General features: G+C 35.8%; 1 protein-coding gene and 1 non-coding gene across 3 annotated transcripts in view; both read left to right on the top strand.

Annotated features, from left to right (window-relative positions):
- The window catches only part of AP1G1 (adaptor related protein complex 1 subunit gamma 1), an 82,637-nt gene that overhangs the window by 38,751 nt on the left and 19,221 nt on the right, over positions 1-24,665 (top strand). Inside the window, exons 4-14 of one of the 2 annotated variants that reach the window (XM_029926165.1) lie at positions 5,893-6,034; positions 7,587-7,683; positions 8,833-8,909; positions 9,744-9,752; positions 12,307-12,402; positions 12,822-12,902; positions 13,080-13,178; positions 16,369-16,424; positions 18,194-18,307; positions 20,738-20,878; positions 21,637-21,691. In XM_029926165.1, the coding sequence (XP_029782025.1) occupies positions 5,893-6,034; positions 7,587-7,683; positions 8,833-8,909; positions 9,744-9,752; positions 12,307-12,402; positions 12,822-12,902; positions 13,080-13,178; positions 16,369-16,424; positions 18,194-18,307; positions 20,738-20,878; positions 21,637-21,691 (967 nt within the window). The remainder of the gene's footprint in view (positions 1-5,892; positions 6,035-7,586; positions 7,684-8,832; positions 8,910-9,743; positions 9,753-12,306; positions 12,403-12,821; positions 12,903-13,079; positions 13,179-16,368; positions 16,425-18,193; positions 18,308-20,737; positions 20,879-21,636; positions 21,692-24,665) is intronic. The other variant, XM_029926166.1, reaches the window with a different exon arrangement.
- Positions 18,581-18,665, top strand: LOC115281327. Its single transcript, XR_003904240.1, has one exon. It is a non-coding gene; the product is annotated as a small nucleolar RNA SNORD71 (small nucleolar RNA).

Raw genomic sequence — 24,665 nt, 5'->3', positions numbered from 1 at the left:
AAAATTAGAGAAGAAATCAATGACATGAAAATTAAAAAAAAAACCAGTAGAACAAAAATTTCCTGAAACCAGGAAAGAATTAACAAAATTGATAAATCCCTAGCCAGACTGATCAAAAGAAAAAGGAAAAGACCCAAATAAATAAAATCAAGGGTGAAAGAGGAGAAATCATAACCAATACTGCAGAAATACAAACAATAATAAGAAAATATTATAAGCCAATATATGCCAATAATTGGACAATCTAGAAGAAACGGACAGATTTCTGGAAACATATAAAATGCCAAAACTGAGACACGGAGAAGTAGAAAATTTGAACAGACCCATAATCAGTAAAGAAGTTGAATTAGTAATAAAAAATCTCCCAAAAAACAAAGAGTCCAGGACCAGTTGGATTTTCAGGGGAATTCTACCAAACATTTAAAGAAGAGTTAACACCTGTTCTTTTGAAGCTGTTCTAAACTCATTCTATGAGGCCAACATTACTTTGATTCCAAAATCAGACAAGACAAAGATCCCACTAAAAAGGAGAACTACAGATCCAATTTTTCTGATGAACATGGATGCAAGAATTCTCAACAAGATACTAGCCAATTGGATCCAAGAATACATTAAAATAATTTTTTAACATGATCAAGTGGGATTTATACCTGTGATGCAGGACTGGTTCAGTATCTACAAATCAAGCAATATGATACATCACATTGATAAAGAATAAGAACCATATGGTCCTCTCAATAAATGCAGAGAAAGCATTTGATAAAATACAGCATCCTTTTTTGATACAAACCCTCAAGAAAGTAGGGATAGAAGGATCATAACTCAAGATCATAAAAGCTGTATATGAAAGACTCATTGGGGAAGGACTGAGAGCTTTTCCCCTAAGGTTGGAAACACGACAGGGATTTCCACTCTCATCACTGTTATTCAACATAGGGTTGGAAGTCCTAGCCTCAGCAGTCCTACAACACAAAGAATTAAAAGGCATCCAAATCAGTAAGGAGTTAGTCAAACTCTCTCTTTGCAGATGACATGATACTCTATATGGAAAACGCAAAGGTTCCACAAAAAAACTGCTAGAACTGATCCATGAATTCAGCAAAATTACAGGATATAACATCAGTGCACAGAAATCGATTGGATTTCTATACACCAATAATGAAACAGAAGAAAGAGAACCAAGGAATCGATCCCATTTATAATTTCACCAAAACCCATAAAATGCCTAGTAATAAGCCTAAACTAATGAAACCCTAAGAATAATCTAGGTGGACAGTCTATACCCTGAAAACTATAGAAAGCTTATTGAAGAAGACATACACAAAAAAGGGAAAAATATTACATACTCATGGATTGGAAGAACCAGATATTTTTTTTAATTCTTTTTCTTAATGTTATATTTATTTTTGATTGAGAAGAGACACAGCATGAGAGGGGGAGGGGCAGAGAGAGAAGGAGACACAGAACCGAAAGCAAGCTCCAGGCTCTGAGCTAGCCATCAGCACAGAGCCCGACGCGGGGCTCGAACCAACGAACGTGAGATCTGACTTGAGCCGAAGTCAGAGACTCAACCGACTGAGCCACCCAGGCGCCCCGAACCAGATATTGTTAAAATGTAGATACTACTCAAAGCAATCTATACATTCAATGCAATCCCTAATCCCTATCAAAACAACACCAGCATTTTTCACAGACCTAGAACAAACAATCCTGAAATTTGTAAGGAACCAGAAAAGACCCTGAATAGCCAGAGCAATCCTGAAAAAGAAAATCAAAGCTAGAGGCATCACAATTCTAGACTTTAAGCTGTATTACAAAGCTGTAATCATCAAGGTAGTATGATACTGGGACAAAAACAGACACATAGATCAGTGGAACAGAATACAGAACCCAGAAATGGACCCACAAACGTATGCCCAACTCATCTTTGACACAGCAGGAAAGAATATCCAGTAGAATAAAGACAGTCTCTTCAGCAAATGTTGCTGGGAAAACTGAACAGCAGCATGCAGAAAATGAACCTGGACCACTTTCTCACACTATACACAAAAATAAACTCAAAACAGATGAAGGACCTAAATTAGATGTAAGACAGGAAGCCATCAAAATTCTACAGGAGGAAGCAGGCAAAAACCTCTTTGACCTTGGCTGTAGCAGCTTCTTTCTTAGCACGTCTCCAGAGGCAAGGGAAACGAAAGCAAAAATGAACTATTGAAACGTCATCAAGATAAAAAGCTTCTGCATAGTGAAGGAAACAATCAGCAAAATTAAAAGGCAACCACCAAGAAAATGGGAGAAGATATTTACAAGCGATATATCAGATAAAGTTTTAGTGTCCAAAATCTATAGAGAACTTACAAACTCAACACCCAAAAAACCAAATAATCCATTGAAGAAAATGGCAAAATGCATGAATAGACAACTTTTTCAAAGAAGATATCCAGATGGCTAACACACACATGAAAAAATGCTCAACATCAGTCGTCATCAGGGAAATACAAATCAAAACCACAAGATACCACCTCACACCTGTCAGAATGGCTAACATTAATAACTCAGGCAACAGCAGATTTTGGCAAAGATATAGAGGAAGAGGAACCTTTTTACACTCCTGGTGGGAATGCAAACTGGTGTAGCCATTCTAGAAAACAGTATGGAAGTTCCTCAAAAAATAGAACTACTCTAGGCTACAACCCAGCAATTGCACTACCAGGTATTTATTCAAAGGATACAGGTATGCTGTTTTGAAGAGGCACCTGCTTCCCAATATTTATAGCAGCACTGTCCACAATGGCCAAAGTATGGAAAGAGTCCAGATGTCTATTGACAGATGAATGGATAAAGAAGATGTGGTATATATACACAATGGAATATTAGTGATCAAAAAGAATGAAATCTTGCTATTTGCAACAGCGTGGATGGAATTAGCATATATTAGGCTAAGCGAAATTGGAGAAAGAAATATCATATAACTTCACTCATATCTGAAATTTAAGATACAAAACAGAGGAATATAAGGGAAGGGGTGCAAAAGTTACATGAAAACAGAGAGGGGGACAAAATGTTAAAGACTCTTAAATACAGAGAGCAGGGGTGCCTGGGTGGCTCAGTCGATTAAGCGTTCGGCTTCGGCTCAGGTCATGATCGCACGTTCGTGTGTTCAAGCCCCGCGTAAGGCTCTGTGCTGACGGCTCGGAGCCTGGAGCCTGCTTCAGATTCTGTGTCTCCCTCTCTCTCTGCCCCTCCCCGCTCATGCTCTGCTTCTCTCTGTCTCAAAAATAAATAAAACACTAAAAAAAAAAAAAAAAAAAAAGAATGCAGAGAGCAAACTGAGGGTTGCTGGAAGGGTTGTGGATGGGGGAAGGGCTTAATGGGCACGGGGCATTAGAAAGGAGGGTACTGTAGGGATGAGCACTGGGTGTTAAATGTTGGGGATGAATCACTGGATTCTACTCCTGAAATCATTATTGCACTGTATGCTAACTTGGATGTATATTAAACACACACACACACACACACACACACACACAAATAAAGAAACAAAATTACCAGTAACGAACCCTTTATATGTTAACATAAATAACATTTTTTAATGAAAATAGACTATTTTCCAAAACAAAACAATTCAAGAAAGAAAAATAGCATTATTTCAACATTTCTGTAAATCTTTTTAATATATGGCCTAATGGAAAACAGCTAGATGTCGTATTTGCTTCTGCATACAATATCTTGTGTTATGTTTTGATTGAAGTATATGAAGTAGAAAAAGAAAAAGGACTTTAATAGCCTTTCAAATAACTGTATATTCTTCTTTGATACTATTCCAAAACTCCCTAAGTGGTCATTCTTAAGGATTAGTTACAATGTAGAATTTGAAACCATATCAGTGAAGTTTGGTGCTTTGTTATATTAAACCCATTGGTCTCTCTTGCACTTTGAATTAATTAATCTTTTTTTTTTTCATTTTATGCGTTTGTAATACCATGCCTAAGTCATTTGGAAAAAATTGCTCACTGAGTTAAAGTATTGGTAGACTGTGAAGTTCATCTTGGCATTACAGATTTTCCAATATTCTGCCTCTCACTTCAAAGCTTAGATTTTATCATTGGCAACAAATACTGTCAGTTGTTGCTCTTGAAGTGATAGGGGAAGTTGTCTCTTTTTTCAGGAAATGTCTGCCAAATACCCAAATCTTAATAACTACAGTTGTCAGTTATTGTTCAAATAGAAAAAACTATGTACGTTTGAGAAGTTCATAGTTTAGTTTGCAAGTGTCCAGGTGCTTTTCTCTGAGATTACCACTTCAGTATGCAGTTCTTCATGCATTCTATTTCATCACATGACACTTAGCAGTATGCACTCAAGTCATGATTTAATGAAACTACTCTTTCTTTTATGGCTTTGTCACAGGTGGTCTTAAGTGAAACAAACTCCTTTCCTCCCTTGCACCCTTCATGTGGCATTGAATACACTAGTCATTGGTGTCGCTACTCTGACTTGTGCAGTAGTTTTCTCCACCACTGCTTTTGCATCATCAGTGCATGAGTCAGTACAGTTGGCAAATAATGAGTTAGTATTGTGAAAATTGTTTGCCTCTCACAGACCCCCTGAGACAGACTTGGGGGCTTCCAGAGATCTGTCAACCACTAAAATCCTTGAGAACCGCCTGATGGATGGATAGATGCTCTTAAAGCTGGTAGAAGTAGCATAACTCATATAATCAGTTTCTGAATAGTAAGCGTTGATTATATTATATAGATGAGTTTACTGGTTCAGGCTTTTAATATTTCAGCTTTTCTGAAGGTATACTTCTTGGCTGATTTGTAAATAATTTTGTTCAGTAATCAGCGTCTGCTAGAAGTAGGATTTTGTGTATCTCTATCACGAGATACTGGACCTCACTGTTAAATATCTAGCTTAGTTTGTTAAAGGCAGCTTAATTTAGATAAATTTCTGCTATTATTTTTTTTTAATGTTTTATTTATTTTTGATACAGAGAGAGACAGAGTATGAGAGGGGGAGGGGCAGAGAGAGAGAAGGAGACACAGAACCGGAAGCAGGCTCCAGGCTCTGAACTAGCTGTCAGCACAGAGCCTGACGCGGGGCTCGAACCCACGGACGTGAGATCTGACCTGAGCTGAAGCCGGAGGCTTAACCGACTGAGCCACCCAGGCGCCCCTATTTTTTCTTTTGAATACATAAAAACAAAAATTAATGTGACATTAAGGTTAATACTATACCAAAAGGTTAGAGGTTTTAAAGTATTTCTCTTGTGATTTAAGTCATCTTAAATGCTTTAGTAGTGGAGACTCTTTTCTGATTTTTTTAAAGGTTTTGGTTTATGTAAATATCTTACTTTTTTGGGGTAGTTAGTGGTAAAGCATATTAAAAATCTTTTAGGGGTGCCTGGGTGGCTCAGTCGGTTAAGCATCTGATTCGATCTCAGCTCAGGTCTTGATCTCAGGGTTGTGAATTTGAGCCCCACGTTGGGCTCCATGTTGGATGCAGACCCTACTTAAAAAAAAAAAAAAAAAAGGAAAAAAATATCTTTTAAAGATACAGCTGTGCTTCATGTTTCTGTTTTTGTCAGTTTTCATTTTCAGTGGCTTGCTAAGTTTTATAAAGTAGTTTGTCTTCAACAGTTAACCTGTCAAACTTTGTTACTTTGGTATTTGAAGACATGGAATTGTAAGTATGTAGGAGACACTGTTAATCAATTTACTGTATGGATAGTCTAATAAAATTAAAGCAAACATTATTTGTAGCAAATCATTCTATTGTTTTTCTTATTAGAGTAATTGTGTATCATTCAGAGGCACTTCATTAGATTGTGAAGCTTCTCTATGGGGAGCACTGGTAAAGCATGTTCATTTCTACCTCTTTCTTTTGCAGCGATCTTAATCACAGCACGCAATATGTACAGGGGCTAGCACTTTGTACCCTCGGCTGCATGGGCTCTTCAGAGATGTGCAGAGATCTTGCAGGAGAGGTGGAGAAACTCCTGAAAACCTCCAATTCTTACTTAAGAAAAAAGGTAACTTTTAATGAAACCAAATGTCTGCATTTGGATTATGGAATATTATAGAGATGAGAAGGCAAATTGTTTTTGAGAGCTCTGATGATACTATAACACAGCTTACTTGGCAATAAATGTATTTTAAATGATTATATATGAATCAAGTATTTTTAAATCAAAATCTCAATCTATTTTTATACTAATTTTGGAGGTTTTTTAAATTGCTAATTAACTCTAGTTGATAATCATGAACACTTTAATTCTCTTAATTCCTCTTTTGTCAAGGAAATTATTTCTAAACAAACACGTTACTGGGTATCCTAGAAACCTAATTACTTCCTAATTTACTGGATTCTAAACAGTATTAAATAAAGTGATAATGAACAGAACTTTAAAAATTTACTTTTATTCTAATAATTAGTGCCTGTGTCTTTGTATTAGTGCCTTTGAATCTCTGAAAGTGCAGTTCCATTGGGACCTAGAGAATTACAGAGAATGATGATCTATAACACTTTCTAAATTGGTGTGTCTAAATGGAATAGTAATGGAAGACAAGGATCTTATTCTCTTACTTGCTTTTATATGTTGATATAAACATTTTACGTTTTTTAAAATTATGCTTGAACTCTATAACCTTGCATAAACAAAGGATGTAAAATTTAGAACTCCCAAGAAATGAATATTTATTACTGCCTCCATCTTAATGGTGTGAGGCAAGATGTTGTAAGGACCAAGCTGTTTTGCAGGATCATACACTGTTAATGATAATTGCAAACCAAAGCCAGTGCTTTCTATTAAAGGATGTGTGGGCTGCTCTTGTTCAGAAAGTACATCATTTCATTAAATAAAACATTCTTGGGGACTGGAAAAAAAAACTTTTCCCCCCAAATGTAACTTGGGAAGTATTAGCTGAAGTCTTTTCTAGCTAATGTATCTAAACTTTTATGGTATTTAACTCCAGCAAATAGTAGTTATGGTTATTTGTGGTGGGCATAGTCAAAGTCAGTCTTTGTATCTTTCTTTCCAGTGAACAAACCATCTTTTCTTCAGTAGAGACTAGCTAATTATCTTTCAAATGATTTTCTTGAGATCAGCAGAGAGTGAATTGGGGAAGGTGTAGATATTATTAAAAATAACAACAGTAGTATATCTTTCAGTTGCATGTGTTTTTTATAAAGTGTTTTGGTATCTTACTCAGAGATGGAAGTCTCTGCAAAACTTCGTAAAACTCTTACATAAGTTATATTTCTTTGATAAATTCGTGTTAACCATGGTCTAGTCTAGGAAGTTTTTGTCCACTTGTTTACTAATGTATGAATTAAGGGACAGGTGAACTAAAAGTTCTCATTAATGAAATAATGTAAATTAGAAAGCCCTAATCAGTATATAATACATCTGATATCTGACTTCTTTCTGCTTTCTTATTTTAGTAGGTAAACTAGTTGAAAAGGTTTTTTGTTGGTGTTTTTTTTGTTTGTTTGTTTTTTGTTTGTTTGTTTGGTTTTTGGAAGATTGGTTGCCCTGACTTAATTGAAATAAATCTTTTGTCCTTTTTATTTTTTTTTTATAGGCAGCACTATGTGCTGTTCATGTCATCAGGAAGGTTCCTGAACTTATGGAGATGTTTTTACCAGCAACAAAAAATTTATTGAATGAAAAGAACCATGGTAATGTGATTTGGATGTACTTGTGAAGTATTGAGGGAAAAGAGAGAGAAAAGCTTCAGGCAGTGTCGGTCTTCTGTTTCAGTGCAGAGGAATAGTCTTTCTTTTGTTCATAGCCACTTTTCGAGGAAGGGCTGATTGATCGAATCCCTCTCTACACTCATAACCTGCTTTTATAATTAGAGATTGATACCTTCATAGTTAACTTGTTTTTCATTTTTGGTTTTCTTTTGCTATATTAAAAGTACTATGTTAAGTTACTGATATACAGTATAATATACGAAATATCCTAGCCTGGATTTTCATGTGTAAAACACCTTGATTTCCTAGCTATTATATAAGAGAAGGAAAAGGTTTTTTTTTTTTAATTGTCTTGTGTAGGAATGTAAGATTTATGAAGATCCTTTAGGTTACTTGTAATAGGAACTTGAGAGAAATTCAATGGAACATGGATATTCTTTCCCAGACATTTTATTCTTAATTTGAAGTCAGTGAAACAAGTTCTGAATAAAGAAAATTCATGTGTCCTACTAAATGCTAAGAGAAAAAATGGTAAGGTGTATTTAATTTGATTAATTCAGTCCTATGCCTGTAAGGCTCAAACTCTACTTCTTGAACATATTAATGGTTAGGGTACTTATTTATCATTAGTGGGAACTATTGCAAAGATCCTTTTTATTTGCTGTAGAGCAAGCACATTCACTTTGTTATCCATAATTACCTTGAGGTTGTGATATATTTTATCTGGAAATTTACAATATTAATAAGATTTCTGCTTCTAGAATTACCAGAACTCAGTTAACGGCTTATTAAGTACAGAGCAGATGATACCTAGCTTATGTTGACTGAGCATGTCCTTATGGATATTCTCAGATAAAGAGACACATGTGTTGGTTGTCATTTTTTAGCAATTAATCTTGGTCACATAATTGTTTAAAATATTCTGATTCGACTGACATGACCAGTATGAAATCAGGCATCTATTAAATACCTCCTTTGTATTCACCTCAATGCTTAGCTTCTTTGGGAGATTAAAAAACAAAAGTCACAACTATCCTCTTGGAATTGACCTTCAGAACTCAAAACCCTGTTCTATGAAGCTGAATAATATATAGCCTCCTTTATCAATTTTTGTTTGCTCTTTTTCTTCAGGTGTCCTTCACACGTCTGTCGTCCTCCTCACAGAAATGTGTGAACGAAGCCCAGACATGCTTGCACATTTCAGAAAGGTAGGTACCATTCCGTACGCCTAAGCCTTTCTTGATTGAAAAATGATTTTCGTGAAAAACACATGGTTTTCTCAGTTATGAATTTTCTTTTGAAAGGAAGCTATTGAGCTGAATAAAGGACTTGACCAGCTCTGCTGTGTGGCAGGGTTGGAAGCCAGGGTTAGGGGTGTAGGAACTGGCAGCAGTACAGTGTTTACCCTTTCATAATAGAAGTCTTCTCTCATTGTTGGCAGACAGATCAGTCTCTCATGTGCTTTATCTGCTGTTTTTACATTGAAGTCAGGAAATGTAACCTGAGGTAGGATTAGACACAGGAATAGTGTGTGTGGTGTGTGTGTGTGTGTGTGTGTGTGTGTGTGTGTGTGAGTGAGTGAGACAGGTAATTTTTTTTTTTTAAGGTGAAAACTGCAGAGTGAAATTTCGCATTACTTTAACTTAACACAAGGTCCCCTTCTATTCATTTTAGGTTGTTGACTGGTGGTGGGAGTCTAGCTTTCTTAGGTCCCTCTCCTTTCTTACAGCATTCTAAAGTGGAAATTTTTGTTTTCTCCATTTTCTTTTCAAAGACAATAGTAAGGACTTGGAAAGCTATACTTTGGTTAGTTACATGTGTTTAATTCCTTTCATAAGGTGCTAATCACTCAATAAATGGGGCTTACTTTGTATTTTAGATCTCATGAGGCTCTAGTAGGAGTTTTTTTTTTTTTGACTTTTTTCTTAGATGTTCATGTCTTGATTAAATAATTGTAAATAGTATGAGGCCCGTATCTGTCCCTAATGCTTGCTTTGTATGTTTTGTTCCTGTTGTCTGTTTGGAATCCTGCTGTATGTTAGAATGAAAAGGTAAGAATTAACCCTCTTTTAGATGGTGCATGCTGGCGTTAGGTCCTTAGTAGCTTTTGTGCATCCATCCACAAATGTGGCTTTTAAAAATATACTAACACTGCAGCTGTGCTTAATACTATGAGTTATTTGTTCTTGCAATTTTGGCTAACTCCCTAGTCCAGTTTTTGTCTTGTCATTTAAACTCCCGACTCCAAAATCAGCCTTGGATTTCAGTTGCAGCCTTTCTTGTATTCTAAATCTCCTTCTTTGCCATTTCTTCATCTTCACTTGAGAAACTTTGAACAGTTTCCCAGTGGCTTCGGTGATGGCAATTCCAGATCGGCTTGGGAACTTGGCACTAAGCACTGCCCCTTTTTGAAGTAGATATTTTAGAGCCATGTGTGGGTAACCTCATACTTTAAAAAAACTCTGTATGAGTTTCTGAGCTCTCCGTTCAGACTTAGAGCCTCGATTTCCCCCTTGCCTGCACTGAATCTTTTCTGGAAGTTTTGGAATATGAAGAGCATTTTGAGTGGAGCGGAGTGGGCACGACTGACGTTCATGGCTGCAGCCCTTCCCTTTGTCCTCTTATGTTGTTTGTCTTGTCATCAGGTTTAGTAACTTGCATTTTCATCTGAAAAATAAAGCTGGGTTCCAAGAATTTGTATGTTAAACACTTAGACATTTGTGTTTTTGGCCCCAAGGCAGTTTTATGTGGTGTGCTGGGTTTTTTTTTTTTTTTTTTTTTTTGTCAGTGAGCAAACCAATTTCTGAATTTAGTAGCTCAAGGAAAAATGATTTCTCCAAGAAATCAGATTAAACAAATAATTAGGGATTCGTGTAATACAAAAAAAGTAGGCCATTGGGAAGTATGCAAGGTGAGCTGCTTTTTGTGCAGACCTTGGTAACTAGATGATCCCAGCTTAATTACATTTTAAAGCAGTTTATAAATTTATATTATTTTTACCTCTAATATAAATCTGTCCACAGTTGACAGATTTAATGAGGATTCTGTTTACAATTTACAGGTCACCGTAGCTTAGGTTTGTTTTAATCTTGGAGTTGTCCAAGATAGAATTTTGTTTAAATGACTTTTGAATCACTTAATTCTGAAGTGTATGGCCACACTTCTTTAAATTCTCTTATATTTAGAGGTAGGCCTTACGTGTTGAGAATGCACACATTGGTCATAGCTTGGCTTTTGTTTTGATCTTGATCCCCTTTTATTTATTAAAAAAATTTTTTTTTAATGTTTATATTTATTTTTGAGAGAGAGAGAGAGAGACAGCATGAGCAGGGGAGGGTCTGAGAGAGAGGGAGACACAAAATCGGAAAACCGGCTCCAGGCTCTGAGCTAGCTGTCAGCACAAAGCCTGATGCGGGGCTTGAACCCACAAAAGTCGGACACTTGACTGACTGAGCCACCCAGGCGCTCCCTTGATCCCCTTTCAGAGTTGGGGAGTAAGGAGGAGCAGAGCCAGAAACATTAATTGAGAAAAGTAATTGAGCTGCAACAAAATTGGGGCTGTTCTGATTGCCTGCAAAAGAGGTGTGATTCACTTCACTTTGAACACTTGTTTTGTTAATTTTAGGTCCTTAGAGTTGTCTATGTAGCTAAGTTGAGCTTTTATTTGGAACCTGGAAAACTTCCCATTGTGGCAAGTGTTTTGGAATAGGGTTTAACATTAAGTGCTCGATCAACAGAATGAAATGAATGATAATATTTAAAGCATTTTAAAGTTCATCTTGGCTATAGACTTGCCTCTACTATGTGTTAGGAGTCTAATGGACAAAGTAAAGGAAGGACAAGAAAGGAATTGTGACCATAAGGAATGTATATCAATAAAATAAGACAAGAAAGCAGGCGACAAATCAGTCTGTATAATTAAGTGATGAAGTAAATTTTACAAAAAATTGTGTCTTAGCAATTGAGAATAGGGAAGGGAAATTATTCATGGCCTTGGCATCTTCTTAAGGTAAAAATATAATTTTTACAGTGTCTTTTCCCTTTGGTCAATGTTGAAGGCTTTTATATTCCTGTTGTTTGTTGGAAAAGAATATAACTAGCCCTATCTTAAGAGCAGATAATTTTTTTTCTCTGTTTGAGATAGTATATTTTAAAACTGTAATTTTAATAAGATCACCAGTATTTTTGGTGATAACATTTTATATCCAAATGTTTGAATGGATAAAAACTGAACATGTGTGTGTTACCTAAGTTTGTCAAGTTCTATAGAAGTAAAAATGCAGTACGCCGTGTAGGCATCTGTTTGACTTGGTTCCCATAGGCTTTCTGACATACTGTTATTTGTAATATCTTTGTATATATAACTCTGGAGTAAAAAAGTCATGTGTTTTTACCTTAGATAAAAATGCATGTTCTTTCTTGAGTTCTTGGCCGAAATACTCCTCAGTTATATTCATCAAGTGTCAGCAATATACCACCATATTGTATCACTAGAATTTTCTTGGACTCAGACCCTTGTACCCTGTTTTTAAGCCAAATCACCTGCCTATTCATGAGAAATTCTCTGATATTCACTGCTTTTTGATGTATCTTTCTTCTCTGCAGCTTGTGCCCCAATTAGTTCGTATTCTAAAGAACCTCATCATGTCGGGATATTCACCAGAACATGACGTTTCTGGTATCAGTGACCCTTTTTTGCAGGTGAGGTTGAAAGAGAATTTTGGAGACATTAATTTAATACTTTTGGAATAGATTATTTCTTTCCTTTTAAGTTTGTGTCGGTAGAAATTTGATAGTTAATTGATTAATTACATTAATAAGTCAATATATAATTGTAATAGTCAAAATTATGTACTGCATAGAGACATGACTTACCAATATAGTATCCACAGGTGGTGGAATCCTTTAGCTGTGCAGTGACAAAGTGTGGCTTGTCTCATTGCTTCATTAAGACATAGAAGCATAATTACTTATCTAAAGATAATGTTTAAAATTCTTCTTGAATTTTGGCCATTTCTAATTGGATCTGAGACTTCATTTAAGTAATTTGAATTTCATACCAAGTAAGTTCCTTTGTGTCAGACATCATTTGTTGACACTTCTCATATTTTGCACATTAGGTACGAATTTTGCGGTTATTAAGAATTTTAGGACGAAATGATGATGATTCAAGTGAAGCTATGAATGATATATTAGCACAGGTGAGTAGACTCAATCTGCATTACATTGAATCTTCACTTTAGTATGGCAGGGAGCAGAGTGATGGTGGTTAGATGGTCAGTGGCTGTAATCAGTCACAGAATGTCCCTTGTTACCTCTGGATATTTTTCGGAAGTGTTGTTTTATCACTTATGTACTGCCCTCTTGTGACTTTTCAGGTTGCCACAAATACGGAGACTAGTAAAAATGTAGGAAATGCTATTCTTTATGAAACGGTTTTGACTATCATGGATATAAAGTCAGAGAGTGGACTGCGAGTAAGTCTTTTTTAATCTTTTTCCCCCTAAGCTTTTCAATGAGAATAATTGGACTTGAGTACTTTGGAAATGAATTGCATTTGGAAATTAACTCTAGGAAAGAGATACAGAGTATATAATGCTGTGTTTTGGTATCTAAAGTATCACTCCCTCCAAGGAAGGCTTTTAGTATAGATTATAATAAAGTTTGGAGGATCTTATGTATAGGTAGATATATAAGTGCTGTTGAGTGAAGGAGACATTTCAGAAAAGCTTTTACTAGAGCTGTGATTTGAGTCATATTCATCACTTTGAACAAGACATCATATTTGAGTTAATCTGTTCTTAAATATTTGTGTTTCTTGTTTTGTTTTGTTTTTTTAAGAAATAAACACTTAAAGTAAAAAAAAAAAAACCAACTGAAACAGTACAAAAAGTGTGCAGGGAGGAAAATGGGTAGTTTTCATGTTCTTCTGGTGGGGAATACAGTTATCCTTTTCTAACATGTTTTTTCAGAAATTTTTATTTATATTTAAAATGTGTCTGCCCGTGTGTATTTCTTCTCTTACCCACTTTCTGAAACTTTTTCTTTTAGTACTTTATACTTAGAGAAAAGTTGCAAAAATTAGTTCCAAGTTCCCATATACCCTTCACTTAGTTTTCCCTAATGTCAACATCATGCGTAACTATAATTACTGAAACTGAGATGTTACTACTGGTACCATACTGTGAGCTAAATGACAGAATTTATTCAGATTTCACCAGTTTTTCTACTTCTGTCCTTTTTCTGTTTCAGGAGCCAGTCCTTCATCCCACATTGCATTTGATTGTTATGTCTTCTTAGTGTCCTCCAATCTGCAGCGGTTCCTCTGTCTTTCCTTGTCCTTTTATGACTTGGACATTTTTGAAGAGTACTGATCAGTTACGTTTAGAATGTCTCTCAAATTGGCTCTCTCTGATATTTTCTCATTAGATTGAGGTTCTTTTTTGGCAAGACCATCACAGAAGTGATGTGCCCTTTTCAGTATCATATTAGGGGGTACATCTTATCTATTTGTCTCATTACTGGTGATATTAACCTTGATCATCTGTTGTGTCTCCCCACTGTAAAGTTGTTATTTTTTCCTTTGTAATTAAAAAACTTTGAAGGAGACACTTTGAGGCTATGCAGATACTGTGTTCTCAGACTTGTTGCCCACCAGGTGTAGTATCCATCAGAGAATCCTGTCTACAGTAGTTATTAGGGTGGTGTTCCAATGATACTTTTCTTTTTTCCTCATTAAATAATTGGAATTCTGTAAAGAGAGTTTTCCCTCTTGAATTTATACATTCCTTCAATCACTTAATGATAAAAGCATTGCTAGCTCAGAGCCTTAGAAGAAACAGATTTACTAATACAGTTTAGTATTTGTATATGGTTCTTTTTGTCTTTAACATTCCAGTCTCCAGATAATTTAACCAAAGTAACTTAGGTTAGTTCTCTTCCTCTCCCTGCCTGTTGAATACAATGATAACATATATATATATATATATATATATATATAGTCCTGCACCTTACTCTTTTCACCTAACATTATCTTGGAACCAGTCGATATTCATGTAGAAAAACCATATTCATGTATAGAGACTACTCCCATTAAAAAATATTATGCTGAGTGAGCACTGGGTGGCTCAGTCGGTTGAGCGTCCGACTTCAGCTCAGGTCGTGATCTCACGGTTCGTGGGTTCGAGCCCCGCGTCGGACTCTGTGCTGACAGCAGCTCAGAGCCTGGAGCCTGTCTTCAGATTCTGTATCTCCCTTTCTTTCTCTGATTCTCCCCTGCTCGCGTTGTCTTTCTGTCTCTCAAAAACAAACAAAAAAGACACACATTAAAAAAATTTTATAAAAAAGAAAAAAATGATTATGGTGGAATACGCATAATATAAAAGTACCATTTTAACTGTAGTTTAGTGGCATTAAGTACAGTCACATTATTTTGCAACCAGAACCACCATTTATCTTCTAAACTTCTTTGTCTTCCCAAACTGAAACTGTGTACCCATTAAATAGTAACTCTCCATTATTCTCTACCTCCGATGCCAGGTAACTATCATTTTACTGACTGTCTCTGTGAATTTGACTGTTGACTCATATAAATGGAATCATAAAGTATTGTCCTTTTGTAACTGGAGTATTTCACTTAATGTAATGTCTTCAAGGTTCATCCATGTCGTAGCATGTGTCAGAATCCATTCTTTTTTTTCTTTTAAGTTTTTTTAGGGGTGCCTGGGCAGCTCAGTTGGTTAAGCGTCTGACTTTGGCTCAGGTCATGATCTCACGGTTCGTGGGTTCGAGTCCTGCGTCAGGCTCTGTGCTGACAGCTAGCTCAGAGCCTGGAGCCTGCCTTCGGATTCTGTGTCTCCCTCTTGCTCTCTGACCCTCCCCTGTTCATGCTGTCTCAGGAAAGAATCCCAGGCAGGGTTCACACTGTTAGTATGGAGCCTGACGTGGGGCTCAAACTCCTGAACGATGAGATCATGACCTGAGCTGAAATAGAGAGTCGAACGCTTAACCAACTAAGCCACCCACACACCTGATTCCATCCATTCTTTCCAGTGGCTGCGTGATATTTTATTGTGTGGATGCGTCATTAGTGTATTTAGTAAATTTGCTATTAACAGCCACTTAGGATGTCCCCTATCATTTGTGATTAGGGTTGTGGTAGATTCTTGTGCATATGTACATATGTGCATATATATAAGTGTGTTTATCAGGTAATTCCTAGAATTGTTGAAGCAGAGGTGATATTTAATATATATTTATATACATGTATATATACATATATATATACACACACATATCTGGCAATAATCTGGCAATAATATATATTTATATATTATACATTTATATATTATAATCTGACAGTAATATGTTTATATGTGTGTATGTATATATATATATATTATTGCCAGATTTTTCTCCAGTGAGGCTGTACCAATATTATTCTTCCATTAACAATATAACTTTAAAACATAATCTTTCAGAAGTTACTGTTGAAATAGAACATGATTTTAAGAGTTTGTTTTCAGATTTTTGTTTCGTTTTGTTTTTGTTTTTATTTTTTGCTGGCCATTTGTAGAAATACCAACTACCACCTTTAAACTGCTTGATCCTTAAATGATATAAATATTTAATTTTCTTCGATTTTTAACCTATGCTGTTTCTCTTTAGGTCCTAGCCATAAACATCCTGGGTCGTTTCTTACTGAACAATGACAAGAATATTAGGTAAGTCAACTGAAAAATATCTTGTACCTTGATATTATAAACTCAGTGTTTTCAAGAGTGACTTTGATCAAGATTGCACATGGATTGGATGACATATCTAGAACTTTACCTCAGGTTTCTATTTTTAGTCTGATCTTAAGACTACTGTTTTAAGTAGTGTTGCCTCATGACTTAATTTACTTTTGTTTATACTGTTAGCATTTAGAAGTCAGCAGACTTTCTTTGAAGGAGCAGATGGTCAGTATTTTAGGTTCTGTGGGCCTTCAGTCTCTGTGGCAACTACTGAACTCTGCTTCTTGGTATGAAAGCACACAGGCTGTGTAAATGATGAGTGGGGCTATGTTCCAATAAAATACATTTATAAAACCACACAGTGGAGTGCTAGAGTCTTGTAGGTAGAGGTTTTGATTTGCTGATCTCTGCTCCAAATTAAGAAGAAAATAACATTTTGTGTGGCAAACCTGGAATATGTGAACTCTAGCTAGTTTTTTTCAGTAGATGAATTTATTGGTATATTTTATTTTGTTATATTCCTTTGTGTCGTATATCCTGCTTGCCCTTTTTCCTGTTTTAATAAGGAGAAAAGGTTCTTTCTTATAATGTTGAGCATTCTAAAATGTGTAAATAACATCTGAATTATCTCCTCCTTGCAGAAGAATTTTTTTAATTTTTATTTTTTTCAAATGTTTTTTTTTAATGTATTTTGAGGGAGAGAGAGAGATGGTGGGCAGGGGCAGGGGCAGAATGAGAGGAGAAAGAATCCCAAGTAGGCTCCCTGCTGTCAGCATGGAGCCCTGTGGTAGGGCTCTATCCCACAAACCATGAAATCATGGGCTGAGTTGAAATCAAGAGTTGGATGCTTAACTGACTGAGCCACCCAGGCGCCCCCCAAAAGAATTTTCAAATACTTGAATCTTTTTAAAAAGAAAGTTTATTTATTTATTTAGAGTGCATGCACAAGTTGGGGAGGGATGAGAGACAGAATCCCAAGCACCATCAGCACAGAGCCTGATATGGAGCTCAAACCTACGAACTGTGAGGTCATGACCTGAGCCAAGACCAAGAGTCGGATGCTTAACTGACTGTGCCACCCAGGCGCCCCTCAGATGCTTGAACTTTAAACTCAGAGCTTTATAGGGGCAGTTTTGGTACCAGTATCAAAAGCAAGAAAATACAAATGGTAAATTGAAATAATATTCTCCTGCATTTTGGGTCTAAGCAAATGGAGAATATATGCTTATTTTGTTGTACTCCATCTGGAAGAATTGAAAGAATGGAACTAGTCACTTTTAGAAGTTTAAATAGACTTGACCATGGATGCAAATCTAAATTCTTGTTACCACTACTTAGGATTATAGTGTCTTTTAGGTCTTTAAAATATTACCGTTATACTCACTGTCTTATCTTTTAAATATTTAAAAATATTTAGTCATTGGACATCTTCTTTGTCATTATTTTAGATAAGAACCATCCTGAGGGTTGCCTGGGTGGTTCACTCAGTTAAGTGTCTGGCTTCCAGCTCAGGTCATGATCTCACAGTTCATGGGTTCGAGCCCCGCGTCGGGCCGTGTGCTGACGGCTAGCTCAGAGCCTGGAGCCTGCTTCAGATTCTGTGTTTCCCTCTCTCTCTGACCCACCCCTGCTCGTACTGTCTCTCAAAAATTAAATAAATAAATAAATAAATAAATAAATAAAATAAACAACAAACAAAAAAAGAACCATCCTGAATTTTACATTTTAATTGTCTCCTGCAACTTTGTTTCATCCAGATACGTAGCTTTGACATCTTTGTTGAAGACTGTGCAGACAGATCATAATGCAGTACAGAGGCACAGAAGCACAATTGTGGACTGTTTAAAAGATTTGGATGTCTCAATAAAACGGTAACAGATTGTTGATAGATTCTGCCCCAGCCCGGACCTGGAGACTTTGCAATGGTTTTGAGAGAGAATGTTGTTTATTTACTCTTAATTTTCACAGATTAACTCCTGCTGAGTAAATCTTTTTAAGAAAGGATTGGCAGGGAGAAGGTCAGGTCAGTGAAGGAGGCCAACAAGGAATACTAACATGCACACTGAAGTTGTCCTTGGTTCTTTGATAAATAAACAGGTACAGAGAAGCTGGGCAAAAGTCTGCATAACAGAGGTACTGTGCTTTCTGTGCTGGAGGATGAAATACGGAGTGATCCATCGGCTAAGTGATTTATCACAATGCTGAAACTCAGATTGCTGACAGCACACATTTTCTCACAGTACTTCTGCCCCAAGATACTAGAGGCAGCTGTGTTTTTTAGAATAGTGCATCTAGGAATGACTGTTAGGCAGCAGATAGCACTTTGCAAAGGCATCAGTTTTTTTCCTCAACAGACTGACGACTGATTCTCCTGTTGGAGGAACTGAAGATGTTTGTAAAATCTAATTACAGTTGGCCTCAGTGAACTTTTGGTTTTATGTTCAAATCCAGAACAAATGAGACTTGAAATAATCTCTGAAACCATTCATTTAACAAATGTCTGTTGATACTGAGTTCCTTTTATTTGGAGAGAGCAGGTGCTAAGTATGTGGGCAATCTAAAGATATGACTTAAACTCAGCAACAATAACTCACTTCGTGCTTTGCACAGGATTTTTTAAAATTAAAAAACATTTATTTTAGGTTTTATTTTTAAGTAATCTCTTCACCCAACATGGGGCTCAAACCTACAACCCTGAGATTAAGAGTTGCTTATTCTAAAACTGAGTCAGCCAGGCACCCCAGGATTTTTGTGTGTGTATGCTTTCCACAGAATTTATAAGCACCCTCTCAGTTGATTGTCAGAGCGAGTCAGTGAGACAGACTAGACAATTACTTCCATCCCCAGTTAACAGATTAGTTAAAATATAGTCCCAAAGGAATCACATGATTTCCTCTAAACCTACCCTTTGGACAGGGCAAACCTGGGAAAAGAAATCAGACCTTCTGACTCCTATTGTGTTATTTCTCTATTACTCATGACTGCTTTGCATTTCAAACATAAAACCTGTGTCTCTTTGATAGTCTATTTAACAGTAGAAGTTAAGACTCTGAAGCCCAAATGCCTCATTTCAAATCCTGGCTATGTCCTTATTAAACTTGATCTAGTTATTTAACTTTTCTCTGCCTCAGTTGTCCCATATGTAAAATGAAAATACAGGAGTACCCACTACAAAGGTTATGCAGGACTAATTGGATTATTATACATAAAAAACTTAAGCACTATATAAGAATGAGCTATTATTGGATTTCTATAAAGATTGAATGTTGTTTAAAGATTAGCCACGATGAAAGTATTTTATACTTATTGGTATTTTGAAAGTCACATTGTATACTATGTTTGAAATTATTGACTATATATGAAAAGATACATGCAGTGATCTTCTAACTTTTATATGTTAAACATTTTGGTTTTGCTTTGATTGCCAAATTTGACAAGGCAGTTGAGAAAAGGAAACATTGTGTAAGTTTAAGGTGTATAGTGCATTGAATTGGTATACTTTTATGTAGTAAAATAGTTACCACTGTAGCATTAGTTAATATAATTACCATTTCTTTTTTGTGATAAGAATATTTAAGATCTGCTCTCTTAGCAACTTTCAAGTATATAGGACATTATTATTACTAACTGTAGTCATCACGCTGCACATTGGATCTGCAGAACTTACTCATTTTATAACTGAAGTTTGTACCCTTTGACCAACATCTCCCATTTCCCCCACACCTGAGACCCTGGTAATAACCACTATTCTAGTCTGTTTCTATGCTTTTGGCTTTTTCACGTTCCAGATGGAAGTGATACTATACAATATTTGTCTTTCTCTGAGTTATTTCACTTAGCATAAGTGTGTTTTTATTCTAATTTTCTTATATATCTTTTAATGTAAACTGTAATCATTTTTGGACTGATGTGGATGTAATAAAAGGAGAATATTGTGACTTTATCCTGTTTTTAAGGAATAATGCAAGGAAGTATTATCATTGGGTAATCATTTTGTTACTTCTCTTTTTGAGCCTTTTGAGTCTTCAAAATTTCAGCTGCATGGAATAGACTTTTGAACCCAAACTACATTTTAGGTGACTAGTAGTGTATCTCTTGGAGCTTTGTAAAAAAAAGTGTTGAAGGAGAATTCAGAATGTTGAAAGTAGCTTTGATAACTTGGACTATCGCGTGTGTACGGAGATTGGACACAAGCTTGTGCAAGGGCATACAGCCCGTCTGCCAGGGCTTGATGTTCAGAAATAAGACACCTGGTTTTGTTTCATTCCCACTATAAATACAATTCTTTTTTCCTCTGCAAGGCGTGCAATGGAATTGAGTTTTGCCCTGGTAAATGGGAACAATATCCGAGGCATGATGAAGGAGTTACTTTATTTTCTGGATTCATGTGAGCCAGAATTTAAAGCAGATTGTGCATCTGGAATCTTTCTTGCTGCAGAAAAGTAAGACTTAATTTTTACATTTATTGATAAAGGATGCTTGAAACTTTTTGAAAGCATCTTTACAACATGGAGGAAATGGTGTAAACCTATTTAAAACATGTAATGTTTATTTCAGGCTCCCAATTAGAAATTTGCTTCATTTAAAAAAAGAAATTTGCGTTGTTAGAAGACCATTCTAGCCAGTATATAAGTATGCTAAGACCAGAAAGAATTCTACTTTTATAAAATCTCTTCTGTTATTTAATTTCTCATCTGTGAAGAAGAGAATAGAAAAGTGTTCGAATTTTTTTGATAGAGAATAGAAAAATTATAGCATCTGAATTGTTCTGTGTAAAATTTGGAGGAAGAAGTACCTCAGTTTTGGTACTGTGGTTATGTCTCCTCTCTGCACTGAGAACTTAAGGGAATGAGTTTCTAGTCCTGATGTTGCCTGGGTCTGGGAACAGTCCCTTTTCTTCTTTTTCTCTATCCTCCTGCTTTGTCTTTATGAATTGTTTTCTGAAAAACTCAGAAGGAGTCCCATTTCTCAGCTCAGCAACTCCTGTTGCAATTATTATGTGAAACATCTATATTTGACTATGTCTCATTTCATTACCCTTTGAAATGGAGGTAACTGCTAGATTTGAAGATAAAATATGTCAAAAATAATCACTTCACCAGTAAGCCTAAAAAAGACTGTCAGACAGGATTTTTGAAAGTCACTGAGTACAGTATACTTAACAAGTTCCAAGTTTTCATCTGTGCCATTATTTTCTCAGGTATGCACCTTCCAAACGGTGGCATATAGACACAATTATGCGTGTTCTGACAACGGTAAGTAGTTTTTTTTAGTCGACATATACTAAGTGCTGGATGAGGCACACAAAGCCCTTGTTCTCTCGAAGCTCACATTTTAGTTCTAGTGGGGGATATAGGAAATCTGTGGGGAAATATGTACTATCCAGTTAGGCAGGAAAAAAGTACTACGAGCAATGTTGAAGCTGCACTGAAGCAGCCTGAAGGACTCCAGCAATGGCAGCGAAGAGTGGGATGTGGGCCAAAAGGCCTCTGGGCAGGTTGCTCACAGGAGGTGACACTTGAGGAGAGAGCTTGGTGAAATGAGCTGTGCAAAGATTTCGGGGAACATCAAGGGTTGCAAAGCCCTTAAGTAGCAATAAGTGTGGCCTGCTTGGAGAGCAACAGGAAGGCAAGTGAAGACAGTAGCATGAGAGGCAGGGAATGGTTGGATTGATACAAGGGCTCCATTAAATAGGGCCTCATAGGAGTTTGGATTTTTTTTTTTTTTTTTTTTTTACTATGATAGGAAGCCATTGGAAGGTTTTGAATGACTATAAATTTATTCTGGATTTTATTTATCATTATTATTATTTTATGTTTTTTATTTATTTTTTGAGAGACAGAGAAAGATGGTGCAAGCAGGGGAGGGTCAGAGAGACAGGGAGATACAGAATCTGAAGCAGGCTCCAGGCTCTGTGCCAGCTGTCGGCACAGAGCCCAACACAGGGCTCGAACCCACGAACCGCAAGATCATGACCTGAGCTGAAGCCAGATGCTTAACCGACTGAGCCACCCAGGCACCCCTATCTGGATTTTAAATTATGGTTTTATAAGATATTTTTTCTTAGGCAGTATTCTAGAGTTTTGGAGTTTCTTTGTTTATTATTCAATTAATAGGGATTAAAGATCTAACAGTCAAAATGGAACAGTAGTGGCATATAAAGAAAACAAAGAAAACACAAATATCGATGTCTAATTATTGTCACTGAAGTAGATACCATAAAGAGAAACTTTTACAAATTTGGTCACATCAAAATTTGAAACTTTCATGGCAAAAGGGAAAAAAACTCTACAAAGTTAAAACAAATGACAGCTAATGGGAAAACATTGTAACATATGACAGCATGATAATATCTTTACTCTATAAATATTTTATAATTAATAGGAAAAATTGAATACTGTCATGGGAAAATTGGTATTTGAACAGACATTTCACAAAAGAAAGAAATGGCTAGTTAACATTGAAAAATACCCTTTCTAATAAATAGTAAGTAAAATTACAAGCAAGCTATTGTTTTTCATTTGTCATATTTTTTAACCTAATTCCTAATGTTAGGAAAAAGAGAAATAGGCATTGTACCCTCCACTTCATATTGGATATAAAATGGTGCTGTCTTTCTGGAGTAAACTTGGGTAACCTGTAGCCGAAGTCTTAGTTTGTACCGTTTACATCATTAAGTCTTTTCTTAGGAATTTATCTTAGAAAAAAATAAAAAGACAAGTGTATAAAAATGTATATACAAAGGTGTTCATTCCAATCTTGTTTGTAATGGGGAAACATTGGAAATAAGCACAAGTCTCCAAATAGACATTGGTTAAAGAAATTATGAAACATCTATAGGAAGGAATGATATCATTAAAATTATGTGTATGTATATTTGTTGTGGAATTCTATCTGTGACACAGTAGTTTTCTATACCTTTGTAAAAAGTTAATAAATGAATGTAATAATAGAGGAATTAACATTTTAACAAAAGATATGAATCAGGATGCATTTTGTTTTTTTATAAGGCTCAAAAGAAAGAAAAACCAGAGCTTCTGAAGACAAATGTTGTCAAAATCAAAGCCATTCTTTTTAATGCTCCTTTTCATTTTTCCAATTGACTTATATAATCATTTATATTATCTTATTTATTGTTATTTATATTTATATTATTTTATGTCCTACCATTTTTCTTCTTTAATCTGTTGATGTGCTGGATTACGTTAATTGATTTTTGAATGTTGAATCAACTGTCTGTACCTGGAATAAATCCCACATGGTTGTGGATTATAGTTCTTTTCATACATCGTTGTATTTGATGTGCTCATACACTTTTTAGGAATTTTGCATCTATATTCATGAGAGCTACTGGTCTATAGTTTTCTTTGACCTATGTGTTATTTAGTTTAATCTCTGAATATTTGGGGATTTCTTAGCTTTCTGTCTGCTAGATAGATTTATAGTTAAATCCTGTATGATTTTAGTGTTTTTAGATTTGAGATGTTTTATATGGCCGAGAATGTGGTCTGTCTTGATGAATATTCCATTTGACCATGAGAAGAATGTGTATTCTCCTATTGGATAAAGTCTTAAATATCACTTACATCATGTTGATGCTTTCTGTTATTTAAAACACTCTTCTTTCTGGGTGCCTGGGTGGCTCAGATAGTTAAGCATCTGACTCTTGATCTCAGCTCAGGTCATGATCACAGTGTCATGAGTTCAAGCCCCTCATTGGTCACCACACCAGGTATGAAACCTACTTAAAATAATAATAATTAAATAAATAAACAACACTGCTTTCTTCCATTTGGGAAGAATGTAAAAAAAATTACCTGTTCTTTAGCCTCTCTCCATTCCATTTTGACCATTTTTCCAAACTTCTCCCTGAGTCTTTGTGTTTTTTAACAAGAGTGGGTATCCCAATCATCGGGAGTAGTTTTTTTCTTCTTTTTTTCTTTCTTTCTCTTTCCTTTCTCTTTCTCCTTTCTCTTTGCCTCTTTCTCTCTTTCTCTGTCTCTTTCGCTCTCTGTTTTCTTTTTCTTTTCTTGGTCTCACTCTTGTAAATCAAATCTTCTGCTCTGTCTAGTAATGGGAGCTTGATCAAGGTGGGCTGATAGGCACAGGTTCCACTGTTTATATGTCCTGTATAGCCTGGTGGTCATAATGTTCAGATTCCACTAGTAAAGAGAACAGATTTATTTTTGTTTTTAAAGTGTGGATGATTAAGTACAAAATAATTTCCAT

This window comes from Suricata suricatta, chromosome 16 (genome assembly GCF_006229205.1).
Source record: "Suricata suricatta isolate VVHF042 chromosome 16, meerkat_22Aug2017_6uvM2_HiC, whole genome shotgun sequence".
Classification (NCBI taxonomy): Eukaryota; Metazoa; Chordata; class Mammalia; order Carnivora; family Herpestidae; genus Suricata; species Suricata suricatta.
This window is presented reverse-complemented; position numbering and strand designations above follow the sequence as displayed.